The sequence below is a fragment of the Acomys minous genome (genome assembly GCF_964271855.1).
Source record: "Acomys minous genome assembly, chromosome: 20".
Classification (NCBI taxonomy): Eukaryota; Metazoa; Chordata; class Mammalia; order Rodentia; family Muridae; genus Acomys; species Acomys minous.
The window spans coordinates 6,386,852-6,404,131 of NC_140502.1; the positions used below are offsets into that span (position 1 = coordinate 6,386,852).

General features: G+C 37.7%; 1 protein-coding gene across 1 annotated transcript in view; it reads right to left on the minus strand.

Annotated features, from left to right (window-relative positions):
- The window catches only part of LOC311591721 (vomeronasal type-2 receptor 116-like), a 39,578-nt gene that overhangs the window by 16,536 nt on the left and 5,762 nt on the right, over positions 1–17,280 (minus strand). The window contains exons 2-4 of the mRNA XM_084771639.1: positions 9,323–9,614; positions 8,153–8,959; positions 2,530–2,757 (exon numbers count right to left, since the gene is read on the minus strand). Of these exons, the coding sequence (XP_084627765.1) occupies positions 2,530–2,757; positions 8,153–8,959; positions 9,323–9,614 (1,327 nt within the window). The remainder of the gene's footprint in view (positions 1–2,529; positions 2,758–8,152; positions 8,960–9,322; positions 9,615–17,280) is intronic.

Below are 17,280 nucleotides of genomic sequence, written 5' to 3' on the forward strand. Positions count from 1 at the left end.
ACGTATTACTTCTGCTCATATGAAGAGCAGAGAACCAGTCTTAATTGTTCTGTACATCCTGCACACCTCATACTTTTTTAAAATAATGTTAGGACTGTATAATGCTTGTGAGAAATTATATATTTTCAGAACTGGACAAAAGAACTGGACACTGATGCTAGATCATTCCTGACAGGATCCATTCCTCTCAGCATGCTGGATGCTGACATCCTGCATCTTTCACGTTGCTGTTCCTAATCAGAACAGGACAGCTCCCAGAATAGCTTTGAAGAAAGATTCTGATGCCAATTGGTCCAGTGTTTCAGACTGTCTCACACAGGACTTCTATTAAGCCTGGAGTTTCTCCACACATAGAAACTGGACCACATTTTCTCTAACTGTATTTTGGCCCCTAACGAGGTACTATTCATCCAAAATCAGGCAGAAGAAGCCTTAAAAAGAGAATGATGCCCCATTTACCTTAAGGTGGGGTCGGGTAGCATTTTTGGTTGTTTCCTTGGGCTATAGATTTTATTTTCATTGGGAGTTGGCTATAAGTCATATTCAGAGAGAAAATGAGGTTGGACTCACTCAGGGAATTTTTCCTTTTTTCTCTTATCTTTCTTTATTAAGTATGGAGATATGGGTAGAAAAGAAAGAAGGGGGAATATAGAACTATATAGGGATGAGGGCTGGAGAGATGGCTCAGTGGGTAAGAGTACTGGCTGCTCTTCCAGAGGTCCTGAGTTCAATTCTTAGCACCCACATAGTGCCTCTCAACCATATGTAATAGGATCTGATGCCCTCTCCGGTATGCATGAAGACAATATACTTGTATATATAAAATAAATTAATTAAAAAGGAAATATATAGGGATGACAGGACAAAAAGTAGATTATTGAATCTACTCCTCAACTTAAGGCCTTAACTGTTACTCACAAACAAGGTTATTTTTAATTCATTGGTATAGAATTTTGTATATTGATGCAAAATAATTTGTTTAAATACATTGGTATATAATTAAAATTCAAGATTATTCTTGACACACGTTAAATATATTGCTATTCTAATAGGAGGTAGTGTACCCATACAACTCAATTATAGTACAAGGTTTAATTCCAATTCTTTGAAGCTGCTTTTGCAGGCTATTTAGAATAATTAAGTAATACAAGTCTATTGTAACTTGATCAGCTCATGGCCATGTCAATTACTAGTCTATTTTCATCACAAGAATATAAACATAGGCTTAACAGATAGATAGGATTGTATAGAAACATAAGATAAAATAAAAGGTCTTCAAAAACCTCAGAGATCTACAAAATATGACATTTAAAGATATTTTATGATTTTAGGGATACTTTGTCAATAAGACAGCCTACCTCAGAGAAGATGATGAGCATCAAAGTACCTCCTTATGGAGATGGCTTTAAATGTGACAAACAAGCCATTGGACAAAATGGCTGCATTTCTGCCACAGACAGAATTCTTCCTAAAAGTGGGCAACCTTGGTTGCAGGCAGAGTTGATGGACAAACTCTGCCAAGACAGGGTAAACAAGTCCTCAATAGTTCCTGCTTCATAAATATGTCTGTCAGATATAATGAGCAAGAAGGCTGAAGATGATGCTCCAATGTTATAGAGTTTTGGGTGACTGACTAGGCAGTGAACTGTCATTTCCTCATTTTGGAAGCTGCTAACTTTCACTTCCTGTTTACTCAGATAGTTAATTTTATTCCTTCTCAAGTCTCTGATGCGATTGAAGACCAGATGGTTTAGTATTACAATAAAGCTTTGTTGTTTAGAGGTTAACATGATTTTAGGTCTAGACATAAATTTTTAGGTTGATAGAGATGAGATATGATAGATATTGATTTACATTCAGAGTTTTAGACTCACTAAAATAGGAAAAATGTTTTCTACATTTTTGCCAAATACAAATAGGCAAAACATTATGAACTTAACATTTATATAATCCCTAATTGTTTCATTGTCCTTCAAGCTGTATGTAGCTTATTGTATATATGTGTGATAATATAAATATATATTTAAAAGTTAAAAAATAAAATAAAATGAATTTTAAAAAAACAGACAAGATGTACAGGAAGAGGAAAAAATAAGCAAATGTGTCAAAATTAATAAAATTGAAAAGTAAACTCTTTCATTGATCACAGTCAAGGTATAAAAAAACAGTTTATATTGGCTGTGTTTTTGTTTTGTTTTGTTTTCATTTTTGTCTCATCTTATTCATTTTGTTTTTAATTTGTTTGCTTCACATCATGGTGGCAACCCTATCCCTCCTCACCTCCCAGTCCCATCCTCCCTTTCTCCCTCCTCAGAAGAGGAGACATGCCTCCCTTACCACTCCCAACTCATCAAGTTGTACCAGCACTGAGAATGCCCTCTTGCCCTGTTGTCTGGCAAGGTATATTGGCTGGTTTTATGTGTAGCTCTTTATTGGTAGTCGAATATTGACTGGTACCAAATCATTACATCCCGAGAATAATTTTTATTTTTATGATGTGTCAAAATGGTGCAATAAGACACAGCTCACCTCTGTAAACCTTGTAGGCCATTGTATTATATGCTCAGATACAGAGAACTGTTGACCCTCGGGAGCATTTGGAGAAAATGTTCCTACTTTCACCTTTAATCCAAGACCTTTTGGAAAATTCCAAAAATTGAGAATGTCATATTCTGAATCCAAGTTTCTTCTCCATTCCATTACTGTGTGACCTCTCATGTGGTTTTTCATTAAGGTGCTCTTTAGGAAAGGAAGAAACTAAAAGAGATGTAGGCATATTGGTTTATTGGTTGAAGTACAGCTGTGACATTAAAAACACATTTTTAAAAGTGTTTCAAAGAATCTCAGTGTTTTTAACCTCTCAAAATAAAAAGGAAATTGAAAAGAGGCATGAGTGTTTCTGAGTAAATGAAAGATACTTTGACTGAAACACATTAAACGCCAAAAACCTCATTCTGTTCTGGAGAAATCATTGAACTAAGCACAGATAAAACAAGTTATGTGCATTCATCCAGCTCAAAGCTTGCCATGCCTATGAACTTTTGGAACATATTCAGTGCTTCCATTCTTAAAATAACAGTCCTGAAGTTTACAGTGCACTTCAAAGTGATCCTTATCTTCCTAACATTATAGTAGTGCTCAGAAGCATTTTAACCCTTAAGGATATACTACTCCTATGCTCCTACCTCTGCTCTGAGAAATACTTATGGGAAATATCAAGTTTTCACAATGAATAGATTATAAAGAAAACTGTGAGAAAAGTTGTTATATGAAGTTCCCAGGCCCTAGCTTTACCTGAAATTAACAGAGGCAACAGCCGCCAGGGACTACCAGAAGTGGTGGATGTCAGGGACATATAACTTAGAACTGTGAGAATTACATTAGACTTCTCATCAGAGACTTTAAAAGTCAGAAGGATCTGGACAGACATCTTAGACCCTAAGAGATAATAGATGCCAGCTCAGACTTCTATAACCAGCAAAACTTTCAGTCACCATAGAGGGACCAGGGCATTCTAAGACAAAACCAAATTAAAAAATATTTTCCCTAACTCAGCCTTACAGAGGATACTAGAATGAAAACTACATCACAATGAGCATAAATATACACAAGAAAAACAAACACAGGAAATAAATAATTTCACATTAGCCGAAAAAGAGTGGTAATAACACACACAGAGACACACATGCACATGCATGTGTGCATGTACACACACACATACACACTACCACCACTAATATAAAAATTACAGAATAACAATTATTGGGCAAAAATATCTCTATTTTTTTTCTGAGACAGGGATTCTTTTTGTAGCCCTGCATGTCTGGGATTCATTTTGTAGACCAAGAGGTCCTTGAACTCACAGTGATTTGACTGCCTTTGCCTCCCTAGGGCTGGGATTAAAGGTGTGCACCACCACACCTGGCCAAACATATCTCTATATACACTAAGGAGGAGTAGATGGTAGGAAACAATCAATTGATGTAATTTAATTACAAAGAAAAAGAACAATGCAAAGAATCAATAAAAAAATAAAAGCTGGTTATTTAAGAAAATCAAGAAGATAGACAAAAACTGACCCAAAGTAACTGAAAGGCAGAGCAGGGATATTCAAATTTAAAAAATCATAAAGGGAATGGGGACATAACAACAGACACTGAGGAAATCCAAAGAATCATTAGGTCTTACTTCAATAGCCTATACCCTACAAACCTGGAATATCTAAATGAAATGGATGATTTTCTAACTAGACTCCACTTATCAAAGTTAAATCAAAATAGTCCTAAAAATCTTTCAGAAATAGAACCAGTTATTAAAATCCTACAAAAACAAAACAAAACAAAACAAAAAACAAACAAACAAAAACATGGACAGATGGTTTTAGCATAGAATTCTACCAGAATTTCAAAAAAAGTTAAAACCCATACTGCTCAGACTATTCCATAAAATAAAACTAGAAGGAACATTCAGAAACATATTTTAATACAATACTGTCATGCTGATATCTAAACTACAGAAAGATTCAACAAAGAGAGTACATTTCAGACCCTATCCCTCATGAACATTGATGCAATAATACTGAGTAAAACTCTCACAAACTAAATGCAAGAACAGATAAAAAAATATCATCTACCATGATTGAGTAGGCTTCTTCCCAGGGATAGAGGGATGGTTCAACATACAAAAATCCATCAAGTAATCCACTGTGCAAAGAAACTTAAAGAAACGAAAACACATGATTATTTCATTAGGTGCTGAGAAAGCCTTTGACAAAATTCAACACCCCTTAGGCAATATACTGCAAGCTGATAACCAACTTGAAATTAAATGGAGAGAAACTTAAAGCAATTCCACTAAAATTAGGGACAAGGCAAGGCTGACCACTATCCAAATCTATTCAACATAATACTTTAAGTCCTATCTAGTGTAATAAGATAACTAAAGTAAATCAAGGGGATCCAAATTAGAAAGCAAGACATCAAAAATATCCCTATTTGCAGATGATGATAGGATAGTATCCATAAGTTACCCTGAAAATTCTACCATAGAGCTCCCACAGCTGAAAAAAGCCCTTTCATCAAAATAGCTGGAGAAAAAAAAATTAACTCCAAAAATTTGTAGCCCTCCTTTAAATAATTGATAAATGGACCGAGGAAAATATGGAAACAAAATTCTTCCCAATAGAAAGAAATGATACAAAATATATTGGTATAACTTACCAAAACAGCGAAAGACCTGTTTAAGAAGAACTTCAAATGTCTGATGAAAGAAACTGAGAAGGTGAAAATTTTCGTTGTTCATGGATGGGTATGGTTAACATTGAAAAACATGGCCATTTTATCAAAAGAAATATAAAAATTTCCTTCAAAATTACAACACCATTATTTACAGTCCATGAAAAAAGAGTAATTTTCAACTTCATATGGAAAAACTAAAGACAAAATAATCCTGTATAATAAAATGACTTGTGGAGTTATCACCACTCCTGATTTCAGGTTGAATTATAAAACAGAATGAAACATACAGAGCTACGGACACTTGCTCTTTTTTTTTTTTTTTTTTTACAAAATACCAAAAACTATCCACAGGAAAATAGGAAACATCTTCAATAAATGTTGTGGGTCTAACAAGATGCCTGTATGATGAATAATGCAAATAGATCCATATTTATTACCCTGCACAAAACTTAAGAACAAATGGATCAGAGACTTCATCATAAAACCAGATACACTAAATCTAATAGAAGACAAAGAGGGAATAGCCTTGAGTTCATTAGTACAGGAGGCAACTTCCTGAGCAGAACACCAGGAGATCAAGCTTTAAGATCAACGATTAACAAGTCATGAAACTTGAAAACTTCTGTATGAGAAAAGACAATGTCAATAGAACAAAATAGTTTCTACAAATGGGAAAAGATTTCCACATATCCTATGTCTGACAGAGGTCTAATATCCAAAATATATAAATAACTCAATAAAGTAAACACCAGCTAAACAAATAATCCAGTTTACAAAATAGTGTACAGAGCTAAACTCAGAATTCTCAACAGAGGAATCTGGAATGGCCGAGAAGCACTTAAAGAAGTGCTCAACATCCTTAGTCATAAGTGAAATGCAAATCAAAACAGCTGTGAGATTCCATCTTGCACCCCCCATCAGGATAGCTAAGATAAAATACTCAAGTGAGAGCACATGCTGGTGAGAATAGGGAGTCATGGGAAACTCAGCCCTTGCTGGTGGGAGTGAAAACATATACAACCACTTTGTAAATCAATCTGGTAGTTTATCATAAAATTGTGAAAGAAGATCCAACATTCTGCTGCATTCAAGAAATACACTTCAGCAACAAAGATAGGCATTACCTGAGAGTAAAGGGCTAGAAAAAGATTTTCCAAGAAAATGGACCCAAGGAAGCAAGCTGGAGTAGCCCTTCTAATATATAATTACAATAGACTTCCAATTAAAGTTAATCAGGAAAAGTGAGGAAAGACACGTTGTTCTCATCAAAGGAAAAACTTACCAAGAGGACATCATAATCCTGAATATCTGTGCCTCAAATACAAGGGCACACACATTCATTCATAAAAGAAACACGTTTAAAGGTTTAATCACACATTGATCCAACACACTAATAGTGGAGTTAGTAAGTGGGGAATAGGAGAAAAATCCCTAGAAGTGACAGGAGCTCCACAAGAAGACCAACAGTATCAACTAGCCAGGGCCCAGTACGGCTTCCTGAAACCGAGGCACCAACTGAAGTCCAAGGATCGGACTAGGCCCCTTACACAGATATAGCCCATAGGCAGCTCAGGCTTCATGTGGGTCCTCTAGTAAGGGAAAATGGACTGTCTCTACTATAGACTCTGACGCCAACTTTTTTCATCATTCTGTCCTGGTGGGACTGTATTATTAGGCCACAGAGGAAGAGGACACTTTCACTCCTGATGCTGTGCTGAGCTGGAGTGGATGGAAATGGGAATCTCCCCTTTTCTGAGGAATAGGAAAGGGAGGAAGGGGACAGGGAGGGACGGTGTTACACTGGGAGGAAAAGAGAGATGGAGCTATGACAAGGATGTAAAATGAAAGAGAAATCATTAAATAGATGACAGATAGCTAGATAGTCAGACAGACAGACAGATAGACAAGTAGAAAAGAAGCCAAGTAACATAGAGGGTCCAAGGGAGGATGCTTGATTCTCATTCAGAGGTGGAAATAGAGTAGACATCAGAAGTGGATGAAGAAAAGGAACTGGGTTGAGTGGGAATGTGGGGAATAGTATGGATAAGGGATTGAGTGTTAGAAAAAAAAGAGGTTTGGAAGATCAGAAGGCAGAGTGAGAGAAGGGAAACGTATGGGTGGCATTTCCATGATGTGAACATTCCAGCAGTGGTGGAGATGGAGAGTGAAGATGAAACCTCCCAGCCAGGAAGAACTTTCTGTGGAAGGAGGTGGATACCAACGCGCCCACAATACTTTACAACAAAATTTACTCTGCTTACAAGGTGTGTGAGGAAAACAATGGAACAGAGACTATGGTAATGGTCAACCAATGGCTGGCCCAATGGCTGGCCCAATTTGAGACCCACTATATATATATAATTTGGTTGATATGCTTGCTTGTCTTCATGTGGGTCCCCTAGCAATTGAAGCAGGGTCTATCTCTGACATGGACTCTGTTACCTGTTTTTGGATCACTTTCCCCTAGCTGGGCTACCTTGTCTGGCTTCAGTGAAGTAGGTTGCACTTAGTCCTGATAAAAATATGTTGGGAAAGTTTGATATGGGGTAGGGAGCCTCCACTTTTCTGAGAAGGGGACTGGGGAATGGGAGAAGAGGGTGGGAGGGTTGGATTATAAGAAGAGGGAGGGCATCAATAGGAATGTAAATGAAATAAATTAATAAGAAAAGAAAAATGTGTTATATGAATTTAATATTGATATAATCAGTTTTTAAATTATTTTTATTTCTAGCACTCTATTTATAAAGGACACTTACTCATGGTTTTGCATTAAACTCCAGACAGGAAAACAAATATTTTCTCCCATGCTTATTGACAACATAATGAAAAATGTACGATACCCAATTGGAATTGCCTTATGAAATAATAAAAATCATCAAACTGCTGATATTACAAAATGTAGGAAAGTATATTACCTGCCAGGGGAAGAATATCATTGCTTCTCCATTATCATTTGGTTGAATTTGTGTTTGCTGAAGAATCATCTCATGGAGACTGTAGGCCACAGCATACACAGCATTGTATATATGGTAGACATCTTCACTCAAAGATGGGTCAAAAAGGTGTCTAGGCAGTAACTCCAAAGAAGCATTGGGTTGGCAGTTCTCCAAAAGTTGGCAATCAACCTCAGAAAATGAGCACTTGAAGAACAAATACCAAAACTTAGGAAGATAAGTGTCTTCTGGATACTTGTAGGGATTAACTGTTTGAACAAAATTTGCAAAGTCAACTATCTCTTTATGGTGGTGTGAAAACATGAGACTCCCATGAAATGAATCCTCCATGAAATAATCAGAATAAGTGTCAACATCCCATTGAGAGTTCAAGACCCAGACTTTCCAAGTGATTAATAGTTGTGCAATGTGTCGCATTAAACCCTGTAAAGAAAATGTGTCCCCACAAATAATTATCACATTTGCTGGTGATTCCTCAATTTTCTCCAGACTTTTCCATAGTTCATTGGAAAATGAATTCCAGGTGCCAGAGATCATTTTCACAGAGGCTATGCAGATGCTTTTACCCTCCATATCTTTTCTCAAGTCTGAGAGGATTTGGGATCCTTGGTGGTCATCTGAGATTATTAGACCAACCCAGGACCAGTTAAAATGAAGCAACAAAGAGACTACTGCAAGTGACAGAGATGTGTCCTTAGGAGCCATCTGATAGAGGAACTTAAACTGTTCTGGGTCATTCAAGGTAGAATAAAATGGCCCAAAAGTGAGCTGAAGAGGAAAAAAATGGAAACAAGTTAAAGAACATTGGCACCAAACACAATCTCAGTCCAGGGTCAACATATGTAAGCAGCGAGGGTGAAACACGGTTCTGTCATATTGTAAAAGGCAAATTCATTACAGAGTTTTTCCACAGAAGTTACTGAGAGGTTTCCATTTTAAATAACCTAGCCAGTCTCATCCACCTCTCATTCTTTTTCTATTTCAAGTACTGCAGATATGGAACTGTCATCAGGGACCTTCATACTTGCCTCTGATAGAGGATTAACTCCAGTGTCCTTACATAACCTTTTCAGATACCTATACCATCAACAAAGGATATTTGACTCCTGGTTCCCAGAAACCACCCCTCACCTGAGGTATTTTGTAGAGTTGTATCAGTGTCTCAATCTGGGCAGATGTTACCAATGATGTTCCTGTGATTGCAACAGGTGATATGCTCTTCTGTACAAAGTTGTAATTAGGTATTGGAATGTTCATCCTTGTGAGCCATAACAGAGCAGCATAAAGAATATTCTTTCCACTAAATGGAACATTAAGGGCATCAAAGCCCAGAGTTGTGTTGGGTAGAAGATGAGGGTTTCTGTTGATCTCCTCAATGGCAAAAACCAGGGCCAGAACATACTGGTAGTTCTTAAACTTATACCTGCATATATTTCATAAAATTACACAGGAAGAAGACATAGATCACACAAGCTTCATATTTATTATGGTTCTCACTACTTAAATGCTGATGATCCTATAAAATCCATATTTTAATATTTTCTCATGAATGACCAAAATTAGAATTGGCATTTTAAGAGATAAAACTAGGCTAGATCCTAAAGAACATTCATTGATTATGGTCTCAGAGACTATATTATTGTATTGATTTATTTTTCTCTTATGCATGGAAAAATAAAAGAAAAACTGTACATGAGTGAGCAATTAGGTTCTACCAAAGCATCAGAATTCTTCGTGTCTGAATCTTGGCCTTCCATCTTCTACAATTACAAATTGTCATTATACGTTGATACAATCACTGAAGTTTTTGTGACTATCTTATTTAAAGAACTGCACAAAGTTAGTCAAAGGCATATATTGTCATGCTGTCATTTCTATGATTTTTTTTTGAACAGGGTGGCATGGAATAAACTATACAGACTAGGCTGGCCTTGAAAACATGGGTGAAGCAGAGATAAATCTGCTTTTGTTATGATCCCAACTGTGGAACTGGAATGGTCTTGTGAGAGAACAGGTGAGGTTAATCCACTAGAATAAAAACCACCTCATGTGAGAGCTTGATTGTTGTCAGCTGAAAAGATCCATGAACAGACTCTGGGAGGAGATATATAAATGAACCCAAAACAGGATGTGGGGCCTTTGGAGACTTGGGATAGTTTTGGCTGTCCATTGCTCCACTTCGAGATGCTCCTAGAGAGAACAGCTCAAGGGAAGGCTTCAGGGCTCCAGGCTCCTGCTGAGGTTCTGGGTTCTGGTTACTCCAGGTTCCAGCAGAAAAAAATCCTGCTGACAATGCCAGGAGAATCGTTCCTCGGAACTGATATCCTTATGGCTTTGCTATTTTTTAATTCGCTTTTCTTATTGTTTTGGTTAGTCAGGTTATAAGGGACATATGCTCGGTTAATAAGTTTCTAATAAAATATGTTGGTTAAGAAAACTGAACCTATACGTGGGGCTGTTCATGCCTCTACCGCTGAATTTCTAGGATTAATTTATGTGAATCCACACCAGAATTCCTTTGACCATTTTGTATATTTATGAGCTGTGTGCCTTATTTATGTGGATATGAGTCTCTGTGAAGATACAGTTTTGTAAAAGTCTCAATAGCTATTAGTGCAAGACAGAGAAGGAAATCCAGGGTTCAGTCCAAGCTGTCCAAATTATTTCATACAGTGTCTCTTGGTCATTTATTTAGTTATCAAAAGACTTACTTAATTACTTAATTGGTTGAGACAGAGTTTGTCCATGTCGACCTGGATGGCCTAGAAAACCTGCATACCTATTTGGCATTAGAATAGCTGAGATTCTGCCTCTCCTTACTCAGTGCCGTGAAAGAGAGAGAGGACCACCCCAACTGACCCCACATTCTCTTTGTGGTTTTCCACACATAAGCCTGGCACTCTGGCCAGCAATCTTGTAGCAAGTCAACTCTCTCTGTTTCTACCCTTCATATGATCATTGCCTTACAAGATCACATTCCTGATGTTTGGAAAATGTAAACTCAGATCTTCACACTTGCTCCTAGAGAAATTTGCTTTATAAAGCATCTCTTAATCTGTCTAATAAGAACATGGTGAGGACAAAATGTCCACTCTTAGTGGTGCCAAAAGCCCTCCACACAAAGAATAGCATTTCATTTTAGTGTCAAAATGTGCTGTTCACAAAAGTTTCTTTTTTCTTCCCTTTTTCCAAGATATATATTATTTTATTAATTTGTTCTTGTTATATCTCAATGGTTATCCCATTGCTTATATCTTCCCATTCTTCTCTCCTTCCCATTTTCTCCTTATTCCCCTCCCATATGACAGTTCCTGAGGGGGATTTCCTCCCCCTGTATATGCTCATAGGGTATCAAGTCTCTTCTTGGTAACATGCGTCTTTCCTCTGAGTGCCACCAGGTCTCCCCCTCCAGGGAAAGTGGTCAAATATGAGGCACCAGAGTACGTAAGAAAGTCATATACAACTCTCCACTCTACTGTGGAGAATGTTCTGTCCAGTGGCTAGATCTGGGTAGGGGTTTAAAGTTTACAGCCTGTATTGTCCTTGGCTGGTGCCTTAGTTTGAGCGGGACCCCTGGGCCCAAATCTGCCTATCATAATGTTCTACTTGTAGGTTTCTAGGACCCTCTGGATCCTTCTACTTTGTCATTCTCCCAGGCTTGTCTCATCTAGAGTCCCAATAGGATGTCCTCCCCACTGTCCCGGTTTCCTGGTAATTGAAGACTTTCATGTGACATGCCCCTTGGGCTAATATGCAGATATAAGTGAGTATATACCATTTGAGTCTTTCTGCTTCTGGGTTAACTCACTCATTATGATCATTTCTAGCTCAATCCATTTATCCACAATTTTCGGGAATTCCTTGTTTTTAATAGCTGAATAGTATTCCATAGTATATATGTACCACAGTTTCTTTATCCATTCTTCTATTGATGGACACTTAGGCTGTTTCCATGTTCTGGCTATTATGAATAAGGCTGCTATGGATATGGTTGAGCAAACTTTCTTGTTGTGTGCTGGAGCATCTTCTGGGTATATTCCAAGGAGTGGAATAGCTGGCTCTTGAGGAAGCCCTATTCCCATTTTTCTGAGATAGCACCAGATGGATTTCCAAAGTGGCTGTACTAGTTTGCATTCCCACCAGCAATGAAGGACTGTTCCTCTCTTCCCACATCCTCGCTAGCATGTGGTGTCGCTTGAATTTTTTATCTTAGCCATTCTGATGGGTGTAAGATGGAATCTCAGAATTGTTTTGATTTGCATTTCCCTGATGATTAAGGAGGCTGAGCATTTCTTGAAGTGTTTTTCAGCCATTTGATATTCCTCTGTTGAGAATTCTCTGTTTACTTCCTAGCCTCATTTCTCAATTGGGTTATTTGGTTTGGTGGTGTTTAATTTCTTGAGTTCTTTATATATTTTGGATATTAGACCTTTGTCAGATGTAGGGTTGGTGAAGATCTTTTCCCAGTCTGTAGGTTGTCGCTTTGTTCTCTTGACAGTGTCTTCTGCCTTACAGAAACTTCTCAGCCTCATGAGGTCTCATGTATTAATTGTTGACATTAATGCCTGGGCCATTGGTGTTATGTTCAGGAAGTTGTCTCCTGTGCCAATATGTTCCAGGCTCTTCCCCACTTTTTCTTCTAAGTGACTTAGTGTCTCTGGTTTTATGTTGAGGTCTTTAATCCACTTGGATTTGAGTTTTGTGCAAGGTGACAAATATGGGTCCAGTTGCATTTTTTTACACATAGACATCCAGTTAGTCCAGCACCATTTGTTGAAGATGCTATCCTTCTTTCACTGAATGGATCTGGCTTCTTTGTCAAAAATCAAGTGACCATATGTGTATGGATTCATATCTCGATCTTTGATTCGATTCCACTGATCAACTAGCCTTTTGCTGTGCCAGTACCATGCTGTTTTAATTACTATTATTTTATAGTACAGTTAGAGATCAGGTATCGAGACTCCTCCGGAGCATTTTTTATTGTACAAGATTGTTTTAGCTATTTTGGTTTTTTTGTTTTTCCATATGAAGTTCAGAATTGAACTTTTAATGTCTTTAAAAAATTGTGTATGTGTTTTGATAGGGATTGCATTGAATCTGTAGATAGCTTTTGGTAGGATGGCCATTTTTATTATGTTAATTCTCCCGATCCATGAGCACAGAAGATCATTCCATCTTCTCATGTCATCTTCAACCTCTTTCTTCAGAGTTTTGAAATTTTTTCATACAAGTCCTTCACTTGCTTCGTTAGAGTAACTCCTATATATTTTATATTGCTTGTGGCTAATGTGAAGGGTGTGGCTTTCCTAATTTCTTCCTCTGCAAGCTTGTCATTTGTGTATAGGAAGGCTACAGACTTTTTTGAGTTAATTTTGTATCCAGCCAATTTGCTGAAGGGGTTTATCAGCTGTAGGAGTTCTCTGGTGGAATTTTGAGGGTCACTTATGTAGACTATCATATCATCTGCAAATAGGGATAATTTGACTTCCTCCTTTCCCATTTGAATACCCTTGATCTCCTTTTGTTGTCTTATTGCTCTGGCTAGAACTTCGAGTACTATATTGAAGAGATATGGAGAGAGTGGGCAGCCTTGCCTTGTTCCCGATTTTAGAGGAATTTCCTTGAGTATCTCACAATTTACTTTGATTTTGGCTATTGGCTTGCTGTATATAGCCTTTATTATGTTGAGAAAAGTGCCTTGTATCCCCGACCTCTCTACACCTTTAAACCTGAATGGGTGTTGGATTTTATCAAACGCTTTCTCTGCATCTAAAGAGATGATCATGTGGTTTTTTATTTTCAGTTTGTTTTTATGGTGGATTACATTGATGGATTTCCATATATTAAACCACCCCTGCATGCCTGGAATGAAGCCTACTTGGTCATGATGAATGATATCTTTGATGTGCTCCTGTATTCGTTTTGCAAGTATTTTATTTAGTATTTTTGCATCGATGTTCATAAGAGAAATTGGTCTGAAATTCTCTTTCTTTGTTGAGTCTTTGTGAGGTTTAGGTATCAATGAGACTATGGCCTCACAGAATGAATTTGGTAATGTTCCATCCCTTTCTATCTTTTGGAGTAGCTTGAAGAGTATCGGTATTAGCTCGCCCTTGAAGGTCTGGTAGAATTCTGCACTGAAACCATCTGGCCCTGGGCTTTTTTTTTTGGTTGGGAGACTATCAATGATTGCTTCAATTTCTGTAGGGGAAATGGGACTATTTAGCTTGTTTATCTGTTCTTCACTCAACTTTGGCAAGTGAAATTGATCAAGAAAATCGTCCATTTCCCTTAGATTTTCAAATTTTGTGGCATATATGCCTTCAAAGTAGGATCTTATGATTCTTTGTATTTCTTAAGTGTCTGTTGTTATGTTTCCCTTTTCATTTCTGATTTTGTTGATTTCAATACTGTCTCTCTGCCTTTTAGTTAGTTTGGCTAATGGTCTGTCTATCTTGTTGATTTTCTCAAAGAACCAGTTCTTGGTTTTGTTGATTCTTTGGACTGTTTTCTTAGTTTCTATTTTTTTAATTTCACCTCGGAGTTTGATTATCGCCCGACGTCTACTCCTTTTGGGTGTTTCTGTTTCTTTTTTTTTCTAGGGCTTCCAGTTGTGTCATTATGTACGATGTTTCCAATTTTTTTTAAAGGCACTTAGTGCTATGAATTTTCCTCTTAGCACTGCTTTCAATGTATCCCACAAATTTGGGTATGTTGTTCCTTCATTCTCACTGAATTTCAGAAACTCCTTGATTTCTTTCTTTATTTCTTCCCTGACCCAGGTGTCATTTAGCAGAGAGTTGTTTAGTTTGCACATACGTGTAGGCTTTTTGTTATTTCTGTTGTTGTTGAATTGCAGCCTAAGCCCATGATGATCTGATAGGATACAAGGTATTATTTCAATCCTCCTGTATCTGTTGAGGCTTTCTTTGTGACCTACGATGTGATCAATTTTGGAGAAGGTTCCATGGGGTGCAGAGAAGAAGGTATGTTCTTTCTTGTTTGGGTGAAAGGTTCTATAGATATCTGTTAGATCCATTTAACCCATGGCATTGGTTAATGATGTTATTTCTCGGCTTAGTTTCTGTTTCAATGACTTATCCTTCAGTGAGAGTGGGGTGTTGAAGTCTCCCACTATTATTGTGTGGGGATCGATGTGTGGTTTAAGCCTTTTTTACCAGATCTTTTACAAACGTGCATGACCTTGTATTGGGAGCATAGATGTTCAGAATTGTGATATCATCTTGGTTGACTTTACCTTTGATGAGTATGAAGTGCCCGTCCTCATCCCTTTTGATTAATTTTGGTTGAAAGTCTATTTTGTTCGATACTAAAATGGCAACGCCTGCTTGCTTCTTCTGACCATTTGCTTGGAATATTTTTTCCAACCTTTTATCCTGAGGTAATGCCTATCTTTATGGGTGAGATGTGTTTCTTGAATGCAGAAGAATGTTGGATCTTGTTTATGCACCCATTCAGTTAGTCTGTGTCTTTTTATTGGAGAACTGAGGCCATTGATGTTGGGAGATATTAATGACCAGTGACTGTTAAGAGTCTTAATTTTGATGTTGGTTCCAGTCGCACCTTTGTGTAGTTGTGTTTTTGCCATGGTATAGTAATCTATTTCCTGAGTAGTTTTGGTTGTAGCTTGACCCTTTGGGATGGAGTTTTCCTTCTAGTACCTTCTGTAAAGCTGGATTTGTGAATAGGTACTGTTTGAATTTTATTTTGTCATGGAATATTTTGTTTTCTCTATCAATGGTTATTGATAGTTTTCCTGGGTAAAGTAGTCTGGCCTGGCATCTGTGGTCTCTTAGGGTTTGCAGGATCTCTGTCCAGCCCTTCTGGCATTGATGGTCTCTGCTGAGAAGTCAGGTGTAATTCTGATAGGTTTGCTATTAAATGTTATTTGGCCCTTTTCCCTTGCAGTTTTTAATATTTTTCTTTGTTCTGTATGTTTTGTGTTTTGATTATTATGTGATGGGCAGTTTTTCTTTTCTGGTCAATTCTATTTGGTGTTCTGTAGGCCTCTTGTATGTTTATAGGCATCTCTTTCTTTAGATTGGGGAAATTTTCTTCTATGATTATGTTGAGAATAGTTTCTGGGCCTTGGAGACCGATATCTTCTCTTTCTTCAATGCCTATTATCCTGAGATTTCTTCTTTTCATGGTGTCCTTAATTTCTTGGATGTTTTGTGTCAGAAGTTTTCCAGATTTGGCACTTTCTTTAATGGTTGCTTCAAGATCTGCGATTGTATCTTCTAGCCCTAAGATTCGTTCTTCCATCTCTTGGATTCTGTTAGAAAAGCTCACGTCTGTGTCACTCGCCTTCTTCTCTGAGGTCTCATGTTCTCCTTTTTCTTCTCTCTGTGTGTTTATCATTGAATCCATTTTCATCTTCAGATCTTGAATAGATTTTTTGATTTCTTTCATCTGGTTGTTTGCATTTTCCTGAAAATTTTCCAGTTCCACTCTATGTGCTTCTTTTATGTCTCTCACCTGTTTGGCTGCATCTTCCTGCATCTGATTATGAATTTTATTTGTTTCCTCCATCATCATCCTCATTACCAAGGATTTGAGGTCATTTTCTTGTGTTTCCATTGTATTTGAGTTCTCTGGGTTGTTTTCTTTGGGAAAGCTGGAAACTAGAGATGCCATGTTATTTTGGGTTTTTTTGCATATGCTTTTACGCTGCCCTTTAGACAACTTGCTGTCTCTGTTTTTGTTGGGTAACTTCCAGAGTTGGATGGAAGGAGTCTGACGATAGATTCAGTTGTTTTCTCATGATTTCCATAGGCTGGAAGCTCTGATGGTTCACTGGTGTGGATGGCAGGAGATTAGCCCTGTTGTTTTGGGCTCTCACAGCCAGTGATCCTCAGCTCCCCTTTGCTTTGGGTCTTCCAATCGTTCTGGGTCTCTGAATGAGCGTTGGGTCAGGCTAAGGTATCCACAGCCTTCCGGGTCCCCTGCCAAGTCCATCCAGGGACACTGGTCCTGAACCATGTGCCAAGCTCAGCTAGATTCTCAGGGCCTGAACAGTCTGCCATAGCAGGAGAACTGTGGCTGCGCTGAGCTTGTGCCTCCAG